At 36.6% G+C, this 16,781-nt stretch overlaps 1 protein-coding gene across 3 annotated transcripts in view; it reads left to right on the top strand.

Moving 5' to 3' along the window:
- Positions 1-16,781, top strand: part of BARD1 (BRCA1 associated RING domain 1) — an 88,556-nt gene that overhangs the window by 50,816 nt on the left and 20,959 nt on the right. For all 3 annotated transcript variants that reach the window (XM_054478220.2, XM_054478222.2, XM_054478221.2), the window contains one exon: positions 11,559-11,667. In XM_054478220.2, coding sequence (XP_054334195.1) covers positions 11,559-11,667 — 109 coding nt within the window. The remainder of the gene's footprint in view (positions 1-11,558; positions 11,668-16,781) is intronic.

Raw genomic sequence — 16,781 nt, 5'->3', positions numbered from 1 at the left:
CAAGATGTCTAAAACCAAGTTTCCCTTATCTGTGCCTTTTCTAAGGTGGTTGAACTGGTTCCTGGGAGCTTTTGCGCAATTGGCATCCATGGCATGTTACTTTTTGTGGGATTGTGGCTACCCAAAGTAATTCCTATAGCCTTGACTTTTAAGTGCATGCTGTCTCCATGTTCTAGATTGTGTCTTCTAGAATTAGGTAGTAACAGGTGAAAATAGATGAAATTTATTCCTGCCCTTTCCTCTATTTCTTAAGGAGATCATGGGAAGGGGGTCTGGAGCTTGGAGACTATGGGATTCTTACTACTCTTCTTTTTCTTCCTGAAGCTCTTATTCCTTATAAGCCATTAACATCTCAAATTCTGGAATCTGAGTTGGCAAACAAACTTTTTCTTTCTCTGCTTACTGTATCTCTTTTACTCTTGGTGGAACTCCTTTCTCAATAACCAGGCCGAAATTCTTCCCATGGAAGAAGAGTAAGAACCAGCAAGGGCAAACACCATTCTGTCTGACCCTCTTTAGGGTTTGCTACTTTGGCTGACTGAAGAAGTAAAGTCCTTTTTGCTTACTGTAAATTTCTAAATGGCCTCCTTTAGCTCTAGCATAGACATTTTGGCTGTCTTCTTCATGACCTCAAGGTTGAAGTTTTCTCTTAGATGCCTTCCTTTCCTCTTAAGTCTTCTCATAGTCCCTCCATTGCTCCTTTGCCTCATCATCTCCTCAGTTGCCTGGCTGCTTCTGTTCTAGTAGGAGTGAACAGTCTGTTAAAGCACTGATTACAGAATGGTGTGAGGCATGCCTTCTTAGCACGGTGCTCACAGTAGTGTGAAAGTCTCAACTAGGGCTGGAAGTAAGACCAGAGGAAGTCACAGAAGGCTTTCTGGAAGAAGAAGAACTCCGAATTTTGAAAAAACTAGAATGGGAGGATGGGCTTTTCAGAAAAATAAGATATGGGTGCTAAGGTACTCAAGGGCAGACTACTGCTTCTTTCATTCTAGGAACTTCTGTTCGTGATGTAAGTGGAATAAAAGGATGGAGGAGGATGAGAGGCCAGTGAAGATGGGCAGGGACTTTGAAAGGCTTTGTGTGCTAAACAGAGTGCTGATCTTAAGTTGAAAACCTCCTCCTCCACACTGGGGAGGGAACTCAGTTAAGAGGTTTGTCCAGTAATCCAGGAAAGGAGTGATGAGAGTCAAATCAAAGTAGTGACAATAATGGTGGGAGGGGGGTGGGTTGGAGAATTAGCCGTATTTATTAATTTATTCTTTCAAATGAAGTTTGATTTACTTTGTGCTGTTTCAAAAATACCATATTAGGATGTTTTGAAGTTGGGTAGGTACATAGATTCTAGTGGAGTACCGATTAGGGTGTTGATTGAAATTGGTAAGTATATACAGTGGATTAATAAAATTGGTTTCTGTCAAGTCGATTGATAAACTTGATGTCGTGTGTTATTCTTTAAATGAATACATCAGTTTGCTAGTTTTTTATTTAGGAACTTTGCATTTTAAAAGTTAGAGTGATTTGTGATTTTATCTTTCACTTCTTGCCAGTAGATTTTGATATCAAAGTTACACTCATAGCTTCTAAAAAGTAATCAGGACCAAGATATGTGTCTCCATTTGTTTAAGCATTCTGTTATATATATCTTAGTAAAGTTTTTAGTCTGTTTCATATATATGTATATATGTATACACATGCATATAACTATTAATTGAGGTTATTCTAGGTATAGACTGAGTATCCCTTGCCCAAAATGCTTGGGATCGAAGTATTTTGGATTTCTTTCAGATTTTGGAATATTTGCATATACATAATGAGATGTCTTAGGGATGGTTCTCAAGACTAAAGGTGAAATTTATCTTTGTTTCATAAACATTTTATACACATAGCCTGAAGATAATTTTATACAATATTTTAAACAATTTTATGCATTAAAAAGGTTTTTTAAGTACTGTGTTTGGAATTTTCCGCTTGTTGTGTCATGTTGGTGCTCAAAAAGTTCCCAATTTTGGAGCGTTTCAAATTTCAGATTTTTGGATTAGCAATGCTCAACCTGTATGGTATTTGATTATTTGTTGCTAGTAAACTGGATATTGTGTTAATAAATATAATTTGTTATTCTTGATATATAGGAGAGCTGTTGATTCAGTACATTTCTATCCAGTCAACACCTAATTCTAAACATCTAATTATCATTTATTAACTTCTGTTTCTTACTGCATTTGTCAGTACTTCCAGAATGATACAATAATGATGATAGTTGGCTTGCTTGTTTCGTTCTTCCTTTTTTAAAAAAGTACTGACCCGTAGAGTTATAGTCAATACTAATATCCATATTAAATACAAAGATTAATGTTCTTTATTGCCCTGTGGAAGCTTTCTTCCCTTTATTATTTTCTAACAAGACTGTATTTTATTTTGTTGAATGATTTTCAGCTTCTGCAGAGATGATCTTATACTTTTTTTGTTTTTGTTTTTGAGATAGGGTCTCACTGTGTTGCCCAAGCTGGTCTTGAACTCCTGGGCTCAAGTGATCCTCCGACCTCAGCCTCCCAAAGCTTATGCTTTTTTGACTATTGATGTTATTAATACATTTAAAAATATTAAATAATGCTTGTATTCCTGGGATAAACTTGACTTGGTGTTGTGTGTCATTTAAACACAAATTTTACATGAATTTGCTAGGGTTTTAGGAATTTTGCATTTATGATTTTAAGTTAGAGTGATTTGTGATTTTTATCTTTCATTTTTTTGCCTCAGATTTTGATACCAAAATTATACTCATAGTTTCTAAAAAGTACTCAGAATGCTTTTTTTTTTTTTCCTTTTTCCCTTTCCTCTTCTCTGGAACATGAATAGAATATCTTCTGGAAATATCCTGCTCCCTGCCAACTTAGCATAACATTATCTATTTTGATAACTCACATATAATATAATTTTTGGAGCTCTCTCTAGTTTTATTAGTAGTAATCACTCTGATATACCAGTGTATTCATGATAAAATACAGACACTAAAGAGGAAATGGACTTTTTTTTTTATCCCATTAAGTTCATCCTTAAAAAGTCCCTGTGGATTGAGAAGCCGAGGTCAGGAGATCGAGACCATCCTGGCTAACACGATGAAACCCCGTCTCTACTAAAAATACAAAAAATTAGCTGGGCGTGGTGGCGGGCACTTGTAGTCCCAGCTACTCAGGAGGCTGAGGCAGGAGAATGGTGTGAACCCGGGAGGCGGAGGTTGCAGTGAGCTGAGATCGCACCACTGCACTCCAGCCTGGGCGAGAGAGTGAGACTCCGTCTCAAAAAAAAAAAAAAGTCCCTGTGGACTGTAAAAATTTTACCTATTTTGACGTTTTGTCTGAGGCTGTGATTTTGATTAACTTTATAACTTTCCTATTACTGTAAGAATATTAGTTTGAATTAGAAGAGTAAATATTTTTGTAATGCAGCCCTAGGAGAGAGAAGAAAAACTAAGACAAAATCCAGCCATTGAGTTAGTCTCGGATGTCACTGGGAGAGAGGAAGGCCTGTATAAGAGGGCTAAGTAATCCAGGTTTTATCCTGATACATGTTCTGGTATTATTAATAAGTTATGGGCCTGGCGCTGTGCCTCATGCCTATAATCCCAACACTTTGGGAGGCCGAGGCGGGTGGATCACTTGAGGTCAGGAGTTCGCGACTAGCCTAGCCAACATGGTGAAACCCCATCTCTACTAAAAATACAAAAATTAGCCGGGTGTGGCGGTGTGTGCCTGTAGTCCCAGCTACTCGGGAGGCTGAGGCACAAGAATCTCTTGAACCCAGGAAGCAGAGGTTGCAGTAAGCCAAGATCGTGCCACCACCCTCCAACCTGGGGGACAGAGCGAGACTCGGTCTCAAAATTAATAATAATAATAATAATAAGATATCATGAATGGTGCTAAGTAAGATGTGACTTTAAATATTGGAGACCAGGCTTAAGAACTACCTTTTCAGTAGTGACATATAAAATATAAAGATAACTGAGAGGTTTTTTTGTAGCCCAGGAAGTGGGGACAGTCAGCAACTCAGTCATGTAAGTTAGGCATTGAATGTGTGTGGAAGACTAGACATAGGAAAAAGAATGGAGTATTACCTGCTGCAAAGCCAAGTGAATTTAAAAGCATCCTATTGAATATTGGTGGAGGGAAATCTTGAAACCTTACAAGGCAAGGCACAATAGCTAAGAATTAACCATATTGCGGTATGAATTTAAAGTCAATGATACTCTTTATTTGCCATCTTCACTATTTAATTTTAAAATAAACGTGCTTTTGTAGTTCACCAGTGAAGTCTCCCAACCCTATTTTTTCCCATAGAGGCTATGTTCTTTATGAATTTTCCTGCTGCAATGTTTTTGGGCTCCAAATCTTTATAATTATGGAGGATTTTAATATACAGTGGAAAGTTGTATATCTACTTCAGACTTTCTCTTTTGTTTTGATTTAACTTTAATATTCTGGCAACTTACTGTTCTTTTATGTCTTGCATTTAAATAACAGTATTAAGTCATTTAACCCTTATTTTTTGGCATAAAAAATGTACCTTTTGTGAGCTAAAACAATAAGAAAGAAAATCAGTTCTGTTTTAACCCTAGATCATGAAAAAAAGGTTTATATAATCTTTGTTGTCTTGGAATATTTATAACTGTTGAAAACATCATTGGTAATCTATCTTTCCCACTGCCTTCTGTACATCCCAGTGTGAAGCTAGAACCACAGCTCTTACGGTCACATCAGAACCATTTTGAGTGTGTGCCGAATAATATATGCTTTTTTTTTTTTTTTTTAATGGATATGTAGGATGTGGTACTTGATCTGCCATTAACAGTTTTCCTTGGAAGGATGTTGAATTCTGAAGTAGAAAATAATTATATGGACCATTGGACCTATTAATTGTCCCACTCCTCTAGGTTAATTTTAAAAAATTAATTGCCAGAGATAATTTATGTTTTATAGCTTTAAAAACCTGTGTTGCTATTTTGAATTACTCTGCTTTATCCTGCCCCATAGCAAGCAAAGTGACTTGAAAAATTAAATCTATGTGTTTGCAGTTTTGTAGTTGTTCATGAAGGATTTCATTCATGAACTCTCTTGGTATCCTGTCATGCGTGATAGATTTAGCATTAGTAAAAATGCCTTTTTGCCTATGTTTTTGCAGTTTGGATGATCTGTACATGCAAGTACAAGTTTAAATTTGCCCATCTCTCCTTTCTCTCTTTTATTAGTGGTGTAATGAGTTCAGATCACCATTGTAGGCAGGTGTCTACCATATTATTACTGAGGGGAAAAGGATATTAAAAGGTTATACTGCATCCTGAATGTGGCCTTTGGGACAAAACTGAAACATTAAACACCACAGTTTAACCCTTTCGTAAGTACTTCCTTTTCCTCATCTTCAGGATCAGAAAGATTCCTAGTTAGGAAAAGGATTTTCAGAGTTATGTAGTTCATACTCTTTGGATTGTGCCATATGGGAAAATGAAAATCTACTCTTACAATGTTGTTAAGAAGACATAATTCTATACTTTCCCTTAGTAAACTTCCAAATTATCATGAAAAACATGCATAAATTGCATCATAAAATTGGGGAAAATGAAGATAAGAGGTTAATGCACCAGACATAACTTATTTTGTTCCCTTATCTTCATTCTATATCTGTCTTCCAAAAATGCAAATCCAATACAGTAATATAATGGCAGTTACTGAGCTATTCATATACGCTAGGTACTGTTGTAAATGCTTTTGATGTATTCACTTGATTCTGGCAACAATCCTGTAAAATAGGTAGTGTGATTATTTCCATCTTATAAATGAGGAAACAGGCACAGGTGGTTTAAGTAATTCGTGTAAAGTCATAAGATTTTTGAGTGGCAGGGCTGAAATGTAAGTTCAGGCAGTCTTATTCGGTAACCCCAACTCTTAACTACCATGCTACATTGATGCCATCCCTCCTGCTTACAATGATTTAGGAAGCTGTTCAGGGTTTCTTACTGCCCTTGGCAGGAAGTCCAACTCTTTAACACCTCCTCTTTGTTCTTATATAATCTGACCATAGCTTACAGTTCGAGAGCACCTCATATTCCTGTGGTACATTCCCTGTCTTTCTCTCACTCTCCCTTTCCCTCCTTTTTTCCTTTTTTTTTTTTTTTTTTTTTTTTTGGTGGTTCTAAAAAGTTCTAAGTGCTGTCTCACTTAAAGTCCTTCACACACTTTTCTGTCTGCTAGGATATTCTTATTCTGTTTGTGTACCCGCTTTTCTTCCTTACCCTTTCAGGTCTGGGGAGCTCTACCAGACTGCAAAACCTTTTCTGTGTGCCTCTCTGCTTTCCTCCCCTGAGTTCTGTGAGGACATTGTTTCTATAGTGCCAAAAGTTGTTGGTACATTTTTTTCAAAGTACTTGCTAAATGGTGACTGTTTTCCAAACTAATTACAAAACAGAGTTTGTGACTTTTCCCCCTACTTGTTTATACAAATATACTCATTCCATGTGTGTTAAATAAATAAATGATTATTGCTACTTCTGATATATGCAATGTATATATCATGCATTATGTATGTTAATACATATATCCATTTTCACATAGTACCTATCAACATCAGTAACAAATCGTCCAGTATTTCATACTGCATTTTAGATAGCAAAAAGCAATGACACGTGAACACCTGGATTGTCTGTTCAAAATTTTAAAATTTAAAATCTCCAGTCGTATCTTTAAAGGTTTTATAAAGCATATTTTCCACATTATGATTTAAAATCATAGATAAAGTAATAGCACAAGAGTACATTAGAGAAAAAAAACTGGTGAAATCTGCCAGTGTACTGTTGTCAAGGAACAGAAAAAAAATTAGAACCTTCGAATTTTTAGGATTCAGTATATGTATTAATCCCTTTTCATACTGCTGTGAAACACCTGAGACTGGGTAATTTATAAGGAAAAGAGGTTTAATTGGCTCATGGCTCCCCAGGCTATACAGGAAGGGCCTCAGGAAACTTACAGTCATGGTGGAAGATGAAGGGGAAGCAGGCACATCTTACGTGGCCAGAGCAGGAGGAAGAGGCGAGGAGGTGCTACAGCCTTTTTATTTATTTATTTATTATAATTTTTTTTATTTCCATAGGTTTTTGGGAACAAATGGTATTTGGTTACACAAGTAAGTTTTTTAGTGGTGATCTGTGAGATTTTGGTGTACCCATCACCCGAGCAGTACACACTGAACCCGATTTGTAGTCTTTTATCCTTCACCACGTTCCCACCTTTTCCCCCTGAGTCCCTGAAGTCTGTTGTGTCATTCTTATGCCTTTGCATCCCCATAGCTTAGCTTCCACTTATGAATGAGAACATACAACGTTCGGTTTTCCCTCCTGAGTTACGTCACCTAGAATAATAGTTTCCAGTCCCATCCAGGTTGCTGCGAATGCCATTAGTTCATTCCTTTTTATGGCTGAGTGGTATTCTATTGTATATATACACCACAGTTTCTTTATCCACTCGTTGATTGATGGGCATTTGGGTTGGTTCCACATTTTTGCAGTTGCAAATTGTGCTGCTATAAACATGCATGTGCAACGTATCTTTTTCATATCATGACTTCTTTTCCTCTGGGTAGATACCCAGTAGTGGGATTGCTGGATCAAATGGTAGTTCTACTTTTAGTTCTTTAAGGAATCTCCACTTTTTTCCATAGTGGTTGTAAACATTTCCACCAACAGTGTAGAAGTGTTCCCTGTTTACCACATCTATGCGAACATCTGTTATTTTTTTATTTTTTAATTATGCCCATTCTTGCAGGAGTAAGATGGTATCAATATGGTTTTGATTTGCATTTCCCTGGTCATTAGTGCTACACCCTTTTAAACAAGCAGATCTGGTGAGAACTCAATCGCTATCACAAGAACAGCAAGAGGGAAATCCGCCCCCATGATCCAGTCACTTCCCGCCAGGCCCCTCCTTCAGCATTGGGAATTATAATTTGACATGAGATTTGGACGGGGACACAAATCGAAACCATATCAGTATAAGTAAAGTATATTATCTACATATAATCATTTGCAATTCACTGAATTTGAGACTGTCTTTGATAAGGCGTTGAAAGAACTGACTGTCGAAAGTGGTACATGTGAAAGATTTGAATATACTGTCACGTACTAGATGTAAATTCAGCAGTTAAGATCTCGACATTTTCATATATTCCAAAATAGTTTTAAATATTTTGGTGTTGTGTTGACCCATGTCATTTAACTAGTAGACACTTGTGCCTTTCCATTTTCACAGCAACATACACTTTGTGTCTGTAATGTTCGTTGCTTTATACCTGATTTTTTCATTGGTTTTTCATACTGTGTTTGGTTTCTACACATGAGCACACAGTGCCTAGAAGGTTTGATAGAAAGCTTTCTTCCATCAGTTCCATCCATTTCAGTAATCATGTTGCTTATTCCCTACACGGGCCCTTAACGGTTAACCACCATATTCCAGTTTCTAGTCCTGGGCTCAAGGCCATTTAAATCCATCTTCTATTTCACCTCATTACTTGTTTCGGTTTATACTTTATCAGTTTGATACCTGTTTGTTGAATGAACGTTTATCCTCAGTAGGCTTATAGGCAAGGACAGTGTTTTCTAAGTCTTATGTATCCCTCCAAAACACCTCGTTTGAGTGGTAAAACTTTAGGTTAAATCATGCTAGAAAAGAGAGAATTTACTATATTTAAGTGTATTTAGAAAAAGCCATTTTATAAGCTTCCCCTGTAACCCATTCTAATAAATAGCAAATCAAGTTATTGATGTCTATTTTGAGTCCATGATGTAGTAAATCTAAAAAAGAGTCTTCTTCCCTTGTATAGTGATGAAGAATAATGTATTTATCACTGACTTCTCTATTTAGTAGTAAGTCATGTTAATAGTTCCTGAGATACGTTTCAACATAACTTTTCCTGTATGTAGTACCTATTAGTTTTACAATGGGAATAAAATCCACCTCTGTGCATTTTAAATTGATTTTTCACACTAATTCTCTAACTAAAGTGTTAGTCTGTTCAGATATATCAATGGGAAGAAAGCACACATTATTGTGCCCAAATAATAAGATATCTTACACATGCCCCATCTTCTCTTGCTATGGTCTTTGAACGTCCCACATGTAAACGTACGTCTACTTCCAAATTTTAATGGTTCATGACAAAGCAGAAGCAACATGACTGGATTTAATAGGCTCTGTTTCCCATGATGCAGGTCTGAGGTTAACTGATGATCTTTCCATCTGTAGCACTTGTAATGTGCCATTCAGTTCATTAGCATTACAGGAGGGCTAAGAGTTTAGTGAATTGTGTGTGAGCAGAAGCCATCCATAATCCAAGCAGAGAAACCACATGTTTTAAGACCACATGACATAGTAAGCTTTGTATAGTAAGGATCCTAAATGTAAATCGGAACTCTGGTAGTCACTTTGTAAAATCATCTTACTGGCTTAGACCATGTTTTACAGGTTGATTTTTGGTTTAAATTCCTCCCTAGCTGATGGTGGTACTTTGAGAAGCACTTGAACAGTTATCATGGACTTTTTTCATATATGTGTAAAATAATGATGCTAATGTGATTCAGTTGCTGTGCATTAAAGTGCACTTGATTGGGCTCTTATACTTTATTTTTTTGAGGTGTAAGATTTATGTCTCTGTCAAAAAGTCCTAGTGTATGCGTGGATTTTTTTTTCTCATTTTTTCTTTTTTCATTGAAATAGTATCTCTTGCTCAGGCTGGAGTACCATGGTGCAATCATGGCTACGCAGTTATTTATTTATTTTTTTGGATGGCATATAATGTGGCCATTATATGTTGTTGTTGTTTTGTTTATTCGTTTTTGCACTTGGTGGTTTAAGAACTAGAACATTGGTTCTTCAACTCAGATTTCTATTTTTTGATTGTCATATGTGTAGCATATGTGTGTGAGGAGATTGTGTAGTTGGTATATGAGCATAATAATTTAGAGAATGAATTAGGAAGTATCAAGAATAGTGGATGAGTTTCTTTTAAAATACCCTGAGATTGTCTGCTGTAAATGTATACTGTGACATGTATCACTTTGTTTTAAATTATAAAGCTGAATGCAATCCACTGTATTATATCTTGACTGGAGAAAGACTGTTGCCAGAGGAAGGTTGTTGGACTTGGACATAAAGGGGAGTCAGAATACAAACTTGTCAGTGTTTACCCAGGACTGTCCAAAGAAGAAAGCAACTGGACCTGATAGTCACGAATTGCAGTCATTAGAGAAACATTTGCTGTGGTTCATTTCTTACTCTAATACAGTAGCTTTCTTTTCCCACTCTGCCATCAAAACAGTTTTCACCAAGGTCATTAGTGACCTTGTCTGTGAACTCAGTAGATGCTTATATCCCTCATCTACATGACCTCTCTGCAGCATCAAACAGAATTGGCATTTTTCTACCTTTCACTTCCCCTAATGTTTCTCTCTGTTTCCTTCCAGATCTTTTTCTATACATTTGATACAATTTACAGAATTAGTATTATACCATGTTTATAACTTCATGTCCCATTTACCGCATTGGATTTCCACATGAACTTCTGTGGCCATTATATGAATATAGCATAATCTTTAAAAAAAACCATAAAAGACTATAAAAGAATTGCTCATTTTGAAAACTTATTGCCATAGTACAGTGTATTTAAATCATATTCTGAAACCATATGTAAGGAAACAGAATAGTAGACAGAAGTCCTTTATTTTTAACAAGTTACTTATAATTGAAAGACTTTAGGCTGGGCAATATTTAGTTTCAGTGAAATTGAACAAGGAGACTGTGACCTTAGTTAAGCCATTGGAACTTGTTCTTCTCTCTTTTTTTTCTTATCTTGAACAGGATCAAACTGGGATCTCTAAAATCTCTTCCAGCGTAACATTCTGTGACTTGTGAATTAGTACATGCTAAGAAGTTTGTATCTCTCTGAGCCGTAATAGTTTGTTCTGCGATGGTTGTGATTATTATAGGTTATTGTATGCATACATGTTTAAATTAATTTTTAAAGTACCCTGTTCACTACATTATTAAACTGTTTGTTATGTGGCATAATTTTCCTTCTAGTAGAACAAAATCCCTGTCCTGTGAATTTATCTAATTTTGTATTGGTTTATAAAGACTATACGGCCTATAATAGCTATAGTAAATGATTTTTATTGGCATTTGAAAGTCTGTCACTCATAGTGATTGGTGATTATGAAGCCATATTTTAATATGAATAAGAATGCAGAATACAGTTGTGAAAAAATTCATAATACTATATTCAATAAAAACAATCCCTATAATCTGATGTCAAACTGAAATTTTACATCATTTCTCCTTTGAGTTCAGCAGCTTTTGATTCTAGATTCTTCTGCCTAATATGAGTTCTGAGTAATTTATTTTAGTTAAAATTACATATTATTAAGGATGTTGAAAAATTGTTCTGCTGGTGTATTCATGTAGTTAAGAGTCGAGTCACACATTTGACTTACTTAAACACATCTGCACTTATTTTACCAGTAACATATTTGGTCTGCGGCCTGTGGATTATACAGACGATGAAAGTATGAAATCGCTATTGCTGCTACCAGAGAAGGATGAGTCATCCTCAACTGGCCATTGCTCGGTAGTAAGTATGGATTTAGCTTTGGGTCATTTATATATTTTTTTGAAATTGGTTATGAAAGGAACATAATAGAAAAATTTCCATTTGACAAATTGCTTACATTCACCAAACAATTATTGAGCACTTCCTGAGTATTAGCTACTGTGGATTCAAAGACATAATCACAGTACGACCATCTAGAAATACTTATTGAGCCCGCTTTGTATTTTAGGCAGCATTCATAAAACAATGAATATGACTGGTAGAACTCTTATTCTCGGGAAGGAGCTTACCATCTGGTGAGAGGTAGGAAAGAGACAAACTGTAAATATTGAACTAATATAAATAAAATAATTTCAGACACTTAGACATGAGTGCTTCCAAGATGTTGTAGAGTGTCGTTGGATGGAGGTAGCGGGCTTCTGCAAGGCCGTTGCTTTAGCTAGGGTCACAGAGGGGAGGCTTAAAGCCCTGATTTGAATTGAAACCTGAATGTTGAAGTGAGGAGGCTGCCAGGTGACTATCTGGAGGACACAGTGTATAGGCCCTTCAGTGAATGAGGCTGGTATGTTGGAAGGTTAGAAAGAAGTTTGTTATTGCTGGAGACTAGCGAGCATCTAAACAGGGCTTTCGGATAGATTACATATGAAGTGTGGGAAAAGAATGGAATAAGTATGACCTTAGCAGGGAAGTAGATGGTAATGCCATTTGTTGCCATAGAGAAGGAAATCAATAGTTCTATGTGCCAATTTGATGTCTGTAAAACATCAAATGGAGATATTGAATAGATCATTGGATGAAAGTCTGGAGCTTAGGAGAGAGGTACGAGCTAGAGATAAAGTGGAAAGAATGCCTGTTTCTTGGGAACCCATAGCTTAGCAGGGATTTCAGATGTAAAAACTTTTACTGTACATTGTAATAAATTTATAAAATAAGCTATAAAAATATACAGTAGAATCAGAGTAAGTAGAAACTACAGGAGATGTCAGGAAAAATTTCACAGAAAGGCCAGGTGCAGTGGATCGCACCTATAATCCCAGCACTTTGGGAGGCTGGGGCAGGCGGATCACTTGAGGTCAGGAGTCCGAGACCTGCTTGGTCAACATGGTGAAACCCCATCCCATCTCTATGAAAAATACAAAAATTAGCCAAGTGTGGTGGTACGTGTCTGTAGTCCCAGCTACTAGGGAGACTGAGGCACGATAATTGATTGAACCCGGGAAGTAAAGGTTGCAGTGAGCCGAGATCACGCCACTGCATTCCATCCTGGGTAACAGAACAAGACTGTCTCAAAAAAAAAAAAAAAGAAAAAAAATATATATATATACACAAACACACACACACACACGTATGTATATATATACAGAGAATTTCACAGAGAAAGGTGTCCTAAGTCTTTCAGGGTAAACATTTTAGCAGAGTATCTAATAGAATGCTGTTGGCTGCCAGTAACAGAAAACCTTTTCTCAAATGCTTGAAGACAGTTTATTATTTTATATAGAATTAATCCCAATGCAGGATAGCTCTGCATTTGCTTAATTTAGCACTTAGTGGTTGCATCACGGAACCAAATTCTTTGTATCTCTTTACCTTGCCATCCTTAGTTTGGGGGATTTGTCCTCACTAAGTTTCCTTTAGTGGTTGTAGAATGATTGCCACAATTCTAGATATGACAGTGGCCAACTGAAAAAGAGACACTGAAGTCTTTCCCAGAAGCCTTTCCGTGGACTTCCCCTGTGTCTTATTGTCAGAAATTGATTTTGACAGCCTCTCCTGGGGCTGGAGGATAGGGTCAGTCTTTGAAAGGGGGGCTACCTGAACAAAACCGGGCTTCTGTTAGTGTGGAGGAAGTGAGCAATAGATTTTGAGTGTAACAGCCAACATTCCCCACTGCAATCAGATGTACAAAGTGAGAATAGCAGCCCAAATCTAAGGAACAGCTGCTCAGAGACAAGGAGGCATAAAGGACCTTAGGAATTTGAGAAACTATAGCATTTACTGTGAGAGGAGTATGACATGTGTTTAAGAGGGATTCAGGGTAAAGCGCTAGGTTGGGACCAGACTGTAAAAAGCCTTAAATTCCTCGATATGAGTTTAGACTTAATTAGGGCACCTTCAGTGTGTTTATAACTGAAATAGGACCGTCTGCAGGCTAGCTGGGAGTGGGAAGAGACTGAAGGCTGATTGGGAGGCTGCAATAGTGGAGACCAGGTTTGAAATGCTGAGGACTGGAATTATAGATGGTAGTTATGTGGGGATGGAGAGAAGAAGAGGAGTTTTAGAGAGAGCTGGTAGGCTCACCAGATCCTAGTACTGCTCAGATGGGGGAAAGTAACAGAAAGGGAGGAGCTGAGGTTAAGGATCATTCACAAGAGTAGTAGTAGATGCCATTGTTTAAGAGAAGGAGGTAGCCTAAGGTAGCTACAGTTTGATACTCTCATAGATGCTTTCATGAGCTAGTTGCTTTCGTATCTTGAAAATCCTGTGTCTTCTGCTCTACACTTCAGCCTTATAAATCTGTTCCAAACTATAGTTTTGGTAATGAATTGAAAGAGAAGCTAGAAATCAGCAGTTTAATTTTCTCACTTTACAAATGAGAAAAGTGAGGCCTAAAGAGGCTATGATTTGCCCCAGGGTTAACCAGCCATTTAAAAAAAAAAAAAAGGTTGTTTTTTTCTTTATTAATGGACCAGTTAGAACTCACATTTCTTAAAACTTAGGTCGGTACTCAATTCAGTCCCACCGTACTCAGCAACTATAAATTGACTTGTTTTCTTCATTTGTACTTGAAGTCTGACAGAGCATAGCATAACCAAGTTGTCCTTTGCTGATGTTCCTTTTATGTAAAAGCTGGAAAATGATTATTTTAAATGTGTCAAGAATAAAGATATCTTTATGGTATTCTTGGAGTCTGGGGGTGGCAGTGCCTTTCAGAAAAGGAGGGTTTTTATTACATGGAAGAGACCTATACTTTGGGCATGTCATATAGACATGGCCTTTTGAGTATTATTATTTACTGTCTTAATGGTTGGTACTTGGCTAAGGAAAAGATAATATCAAGTCCTTCAGGTTTAAAGGGTAGTTTCTTAATATGCAGTCTTTAAGATGGAACCTCTGGAATGTACCTTCCCTCAGCCACTACCAATCTCTTCTTCACTCACTCTTTTTCAGTCACATGGGCTGCCTTACTGTGTCTTGAGTCCACCAGCCATACTCTCATTTCAGGTGTGCAGCACTACTTCTTTAGTTTTTTTTTTTCCAGGAACTAGATGTTCCCATGGCCAGCTTCCTCACACCCTTCAGACCCAGCTCTAGCATCGTCTTAGCAGAGAGGACTCTGTGCCACTGCATAATAAATAGCAACCTCCCAGTGCTGTCTAACCCCCTTTCCCTGGTGTGTTGTACCATACTATTTCTCATTTGATGTAATGTATTTTTATTTTATTGTGTTGTTTTCCCCTCTCAACTAGAATATAAACTGTGTGAGGGCGGGGGCTGGCTTTTTTGTTTACTATCGTAGCCCTAGCATTGAGAACAGTGTTTGGCAAATACTGAGTGTTCAGTAAGTGTGTGCTGAATGCATGAATGAGCATTAGAGTATTCTTTATGATACATACTTGCCTCTGAAACAAGCACAAGTGCTTGGTAGCTTCATCTGGAACATTTTAAATCAGTGATGTCCAGTGAGCTGCTTCCCTAAAGGAAGGGGTTTGAATTTCTCTACTTCCTCTTTAGAATTTTTGTGTTTCAAGTAAAATTTAGTGGCTGTTGGAAAACTGCTTTAAGTTTGAGAAGCAACCTCTAATCTTTTAAAAATTTAAAAAGCTCTTTATCATTCATTCATTTTGAGACTTCTCTGTTCGTGATTCATTTTAAGCAGCATGTTTATCTTTTTAATTTTTTTCTAGATTTTTAACCCCATTTTTGATGAACTTAAGAAAAACTAATAATTTTATCTAAGAAAAAGTACCCTATTTAATTATTCCTTTGAATTTAATGCTAATGAACATAGTATCTAATCTCTATAAAATCGGGGTATTAAACCTGTGGGGTGTTTTTTGTACCTCTTTTGAGCCTTATGGGTCAGAGACCTATGCTTATTCAAGTGAAATCCCCAGCCCCCATGCGACCTCACCCCAAATCAAACATGTGGCTTTGTCCACTGTTTGCTTTATGTTTTATTATAGCACTCTTTAACTGTGAGAAATTAGTGCCAGTTTCTATTTTTTATGCAAATTTTTAAAAGTATGATAGGAAAATACTTGATCCACTTTGGTGCTTTCCTTGGGTTGGTAGAAATGTTATCATATGCTATATTTAGAAATGATATCTTTTTCACTCTTGTGTTTTATGCAGAGAACTAATGTAGCTGAAGTGGAGTTGTATAAATTGAGAAGTAATGTGTTCTATTTAGAGCTATTTTTATGGTATTTATGTAACTTAAGAATTTTTGAAATACCATAGTGTTTTTAAATATTATCAAAGAGTAATTGAACAATCCATGAAGTACACTGAATTATTTATTTTCATGTGAGGAGTGTTTATAGTGTTTAGGTTAGATGTGGTTACATCATCTTACAATTTAGTGACTGGGAAAGATGAGCTGAACTTTTAAGTGTTGAATTCTGTCAAACACTTTTATGGAAATATATATATATATGGACATACATTGTTACATTGTTTCCTTGAGTCTTTCACTTCTCAGCTTTAATGCTGTCCACTCTTACCTTCTCCTTATTTTTGTCTTCTGTGAATTCTAAGTCTAGATTTTAAAGTGAGACTATTAGTTTTTGTTAGAGCACTTCTTTCTTATTCGTGAGCTGCATGGACTTCTTACTATTTATGGATCTGATCTCCTAAGTTTTGAATTAACTTGTCTGTTTTTATCTTTTCTTAGTTTTGAGGGGTTACTATTTTGATGATAATTTGTTTTCTATCTTTGAGGTCAGCACTGTTCTAGAAGCCTTGGCATTCTTTGGTTTTTTCAGATAATCTCAGTTTAAACTAAACAGACCAAGTTTGAATTTAACTCTATTGGGACAAGTTAGTGGAGGTGGAATAGGGAATTGCTGATTTTAAGTGGATATTTTAGGTTACTTGGGAAAAGAAAAAGACTTACTGGTGACAGAATGAAGTAA

The sequence above is a fragment of the Pongo pygmaeus genome, chromosome 11, assembly GCF_028885625.2.
Source record: "Pongo pygmaeus isolate AG05252 chromosome 11, NHGRI_mPonPyg2-v2.0_pri, whole genome shotgun sequence".
NCBI classification, from domain to species: domain Eukaryota; kingdom Metazoa; phylum Chordata; class Mammalia; order Primates; family Hominidae; genus Pongo; species Pongo pygmaeus.
Note: the sequence above shows the minus strand (reverse complement) of the source record. Positions and strands in the feature narration are given on the sequence as shown.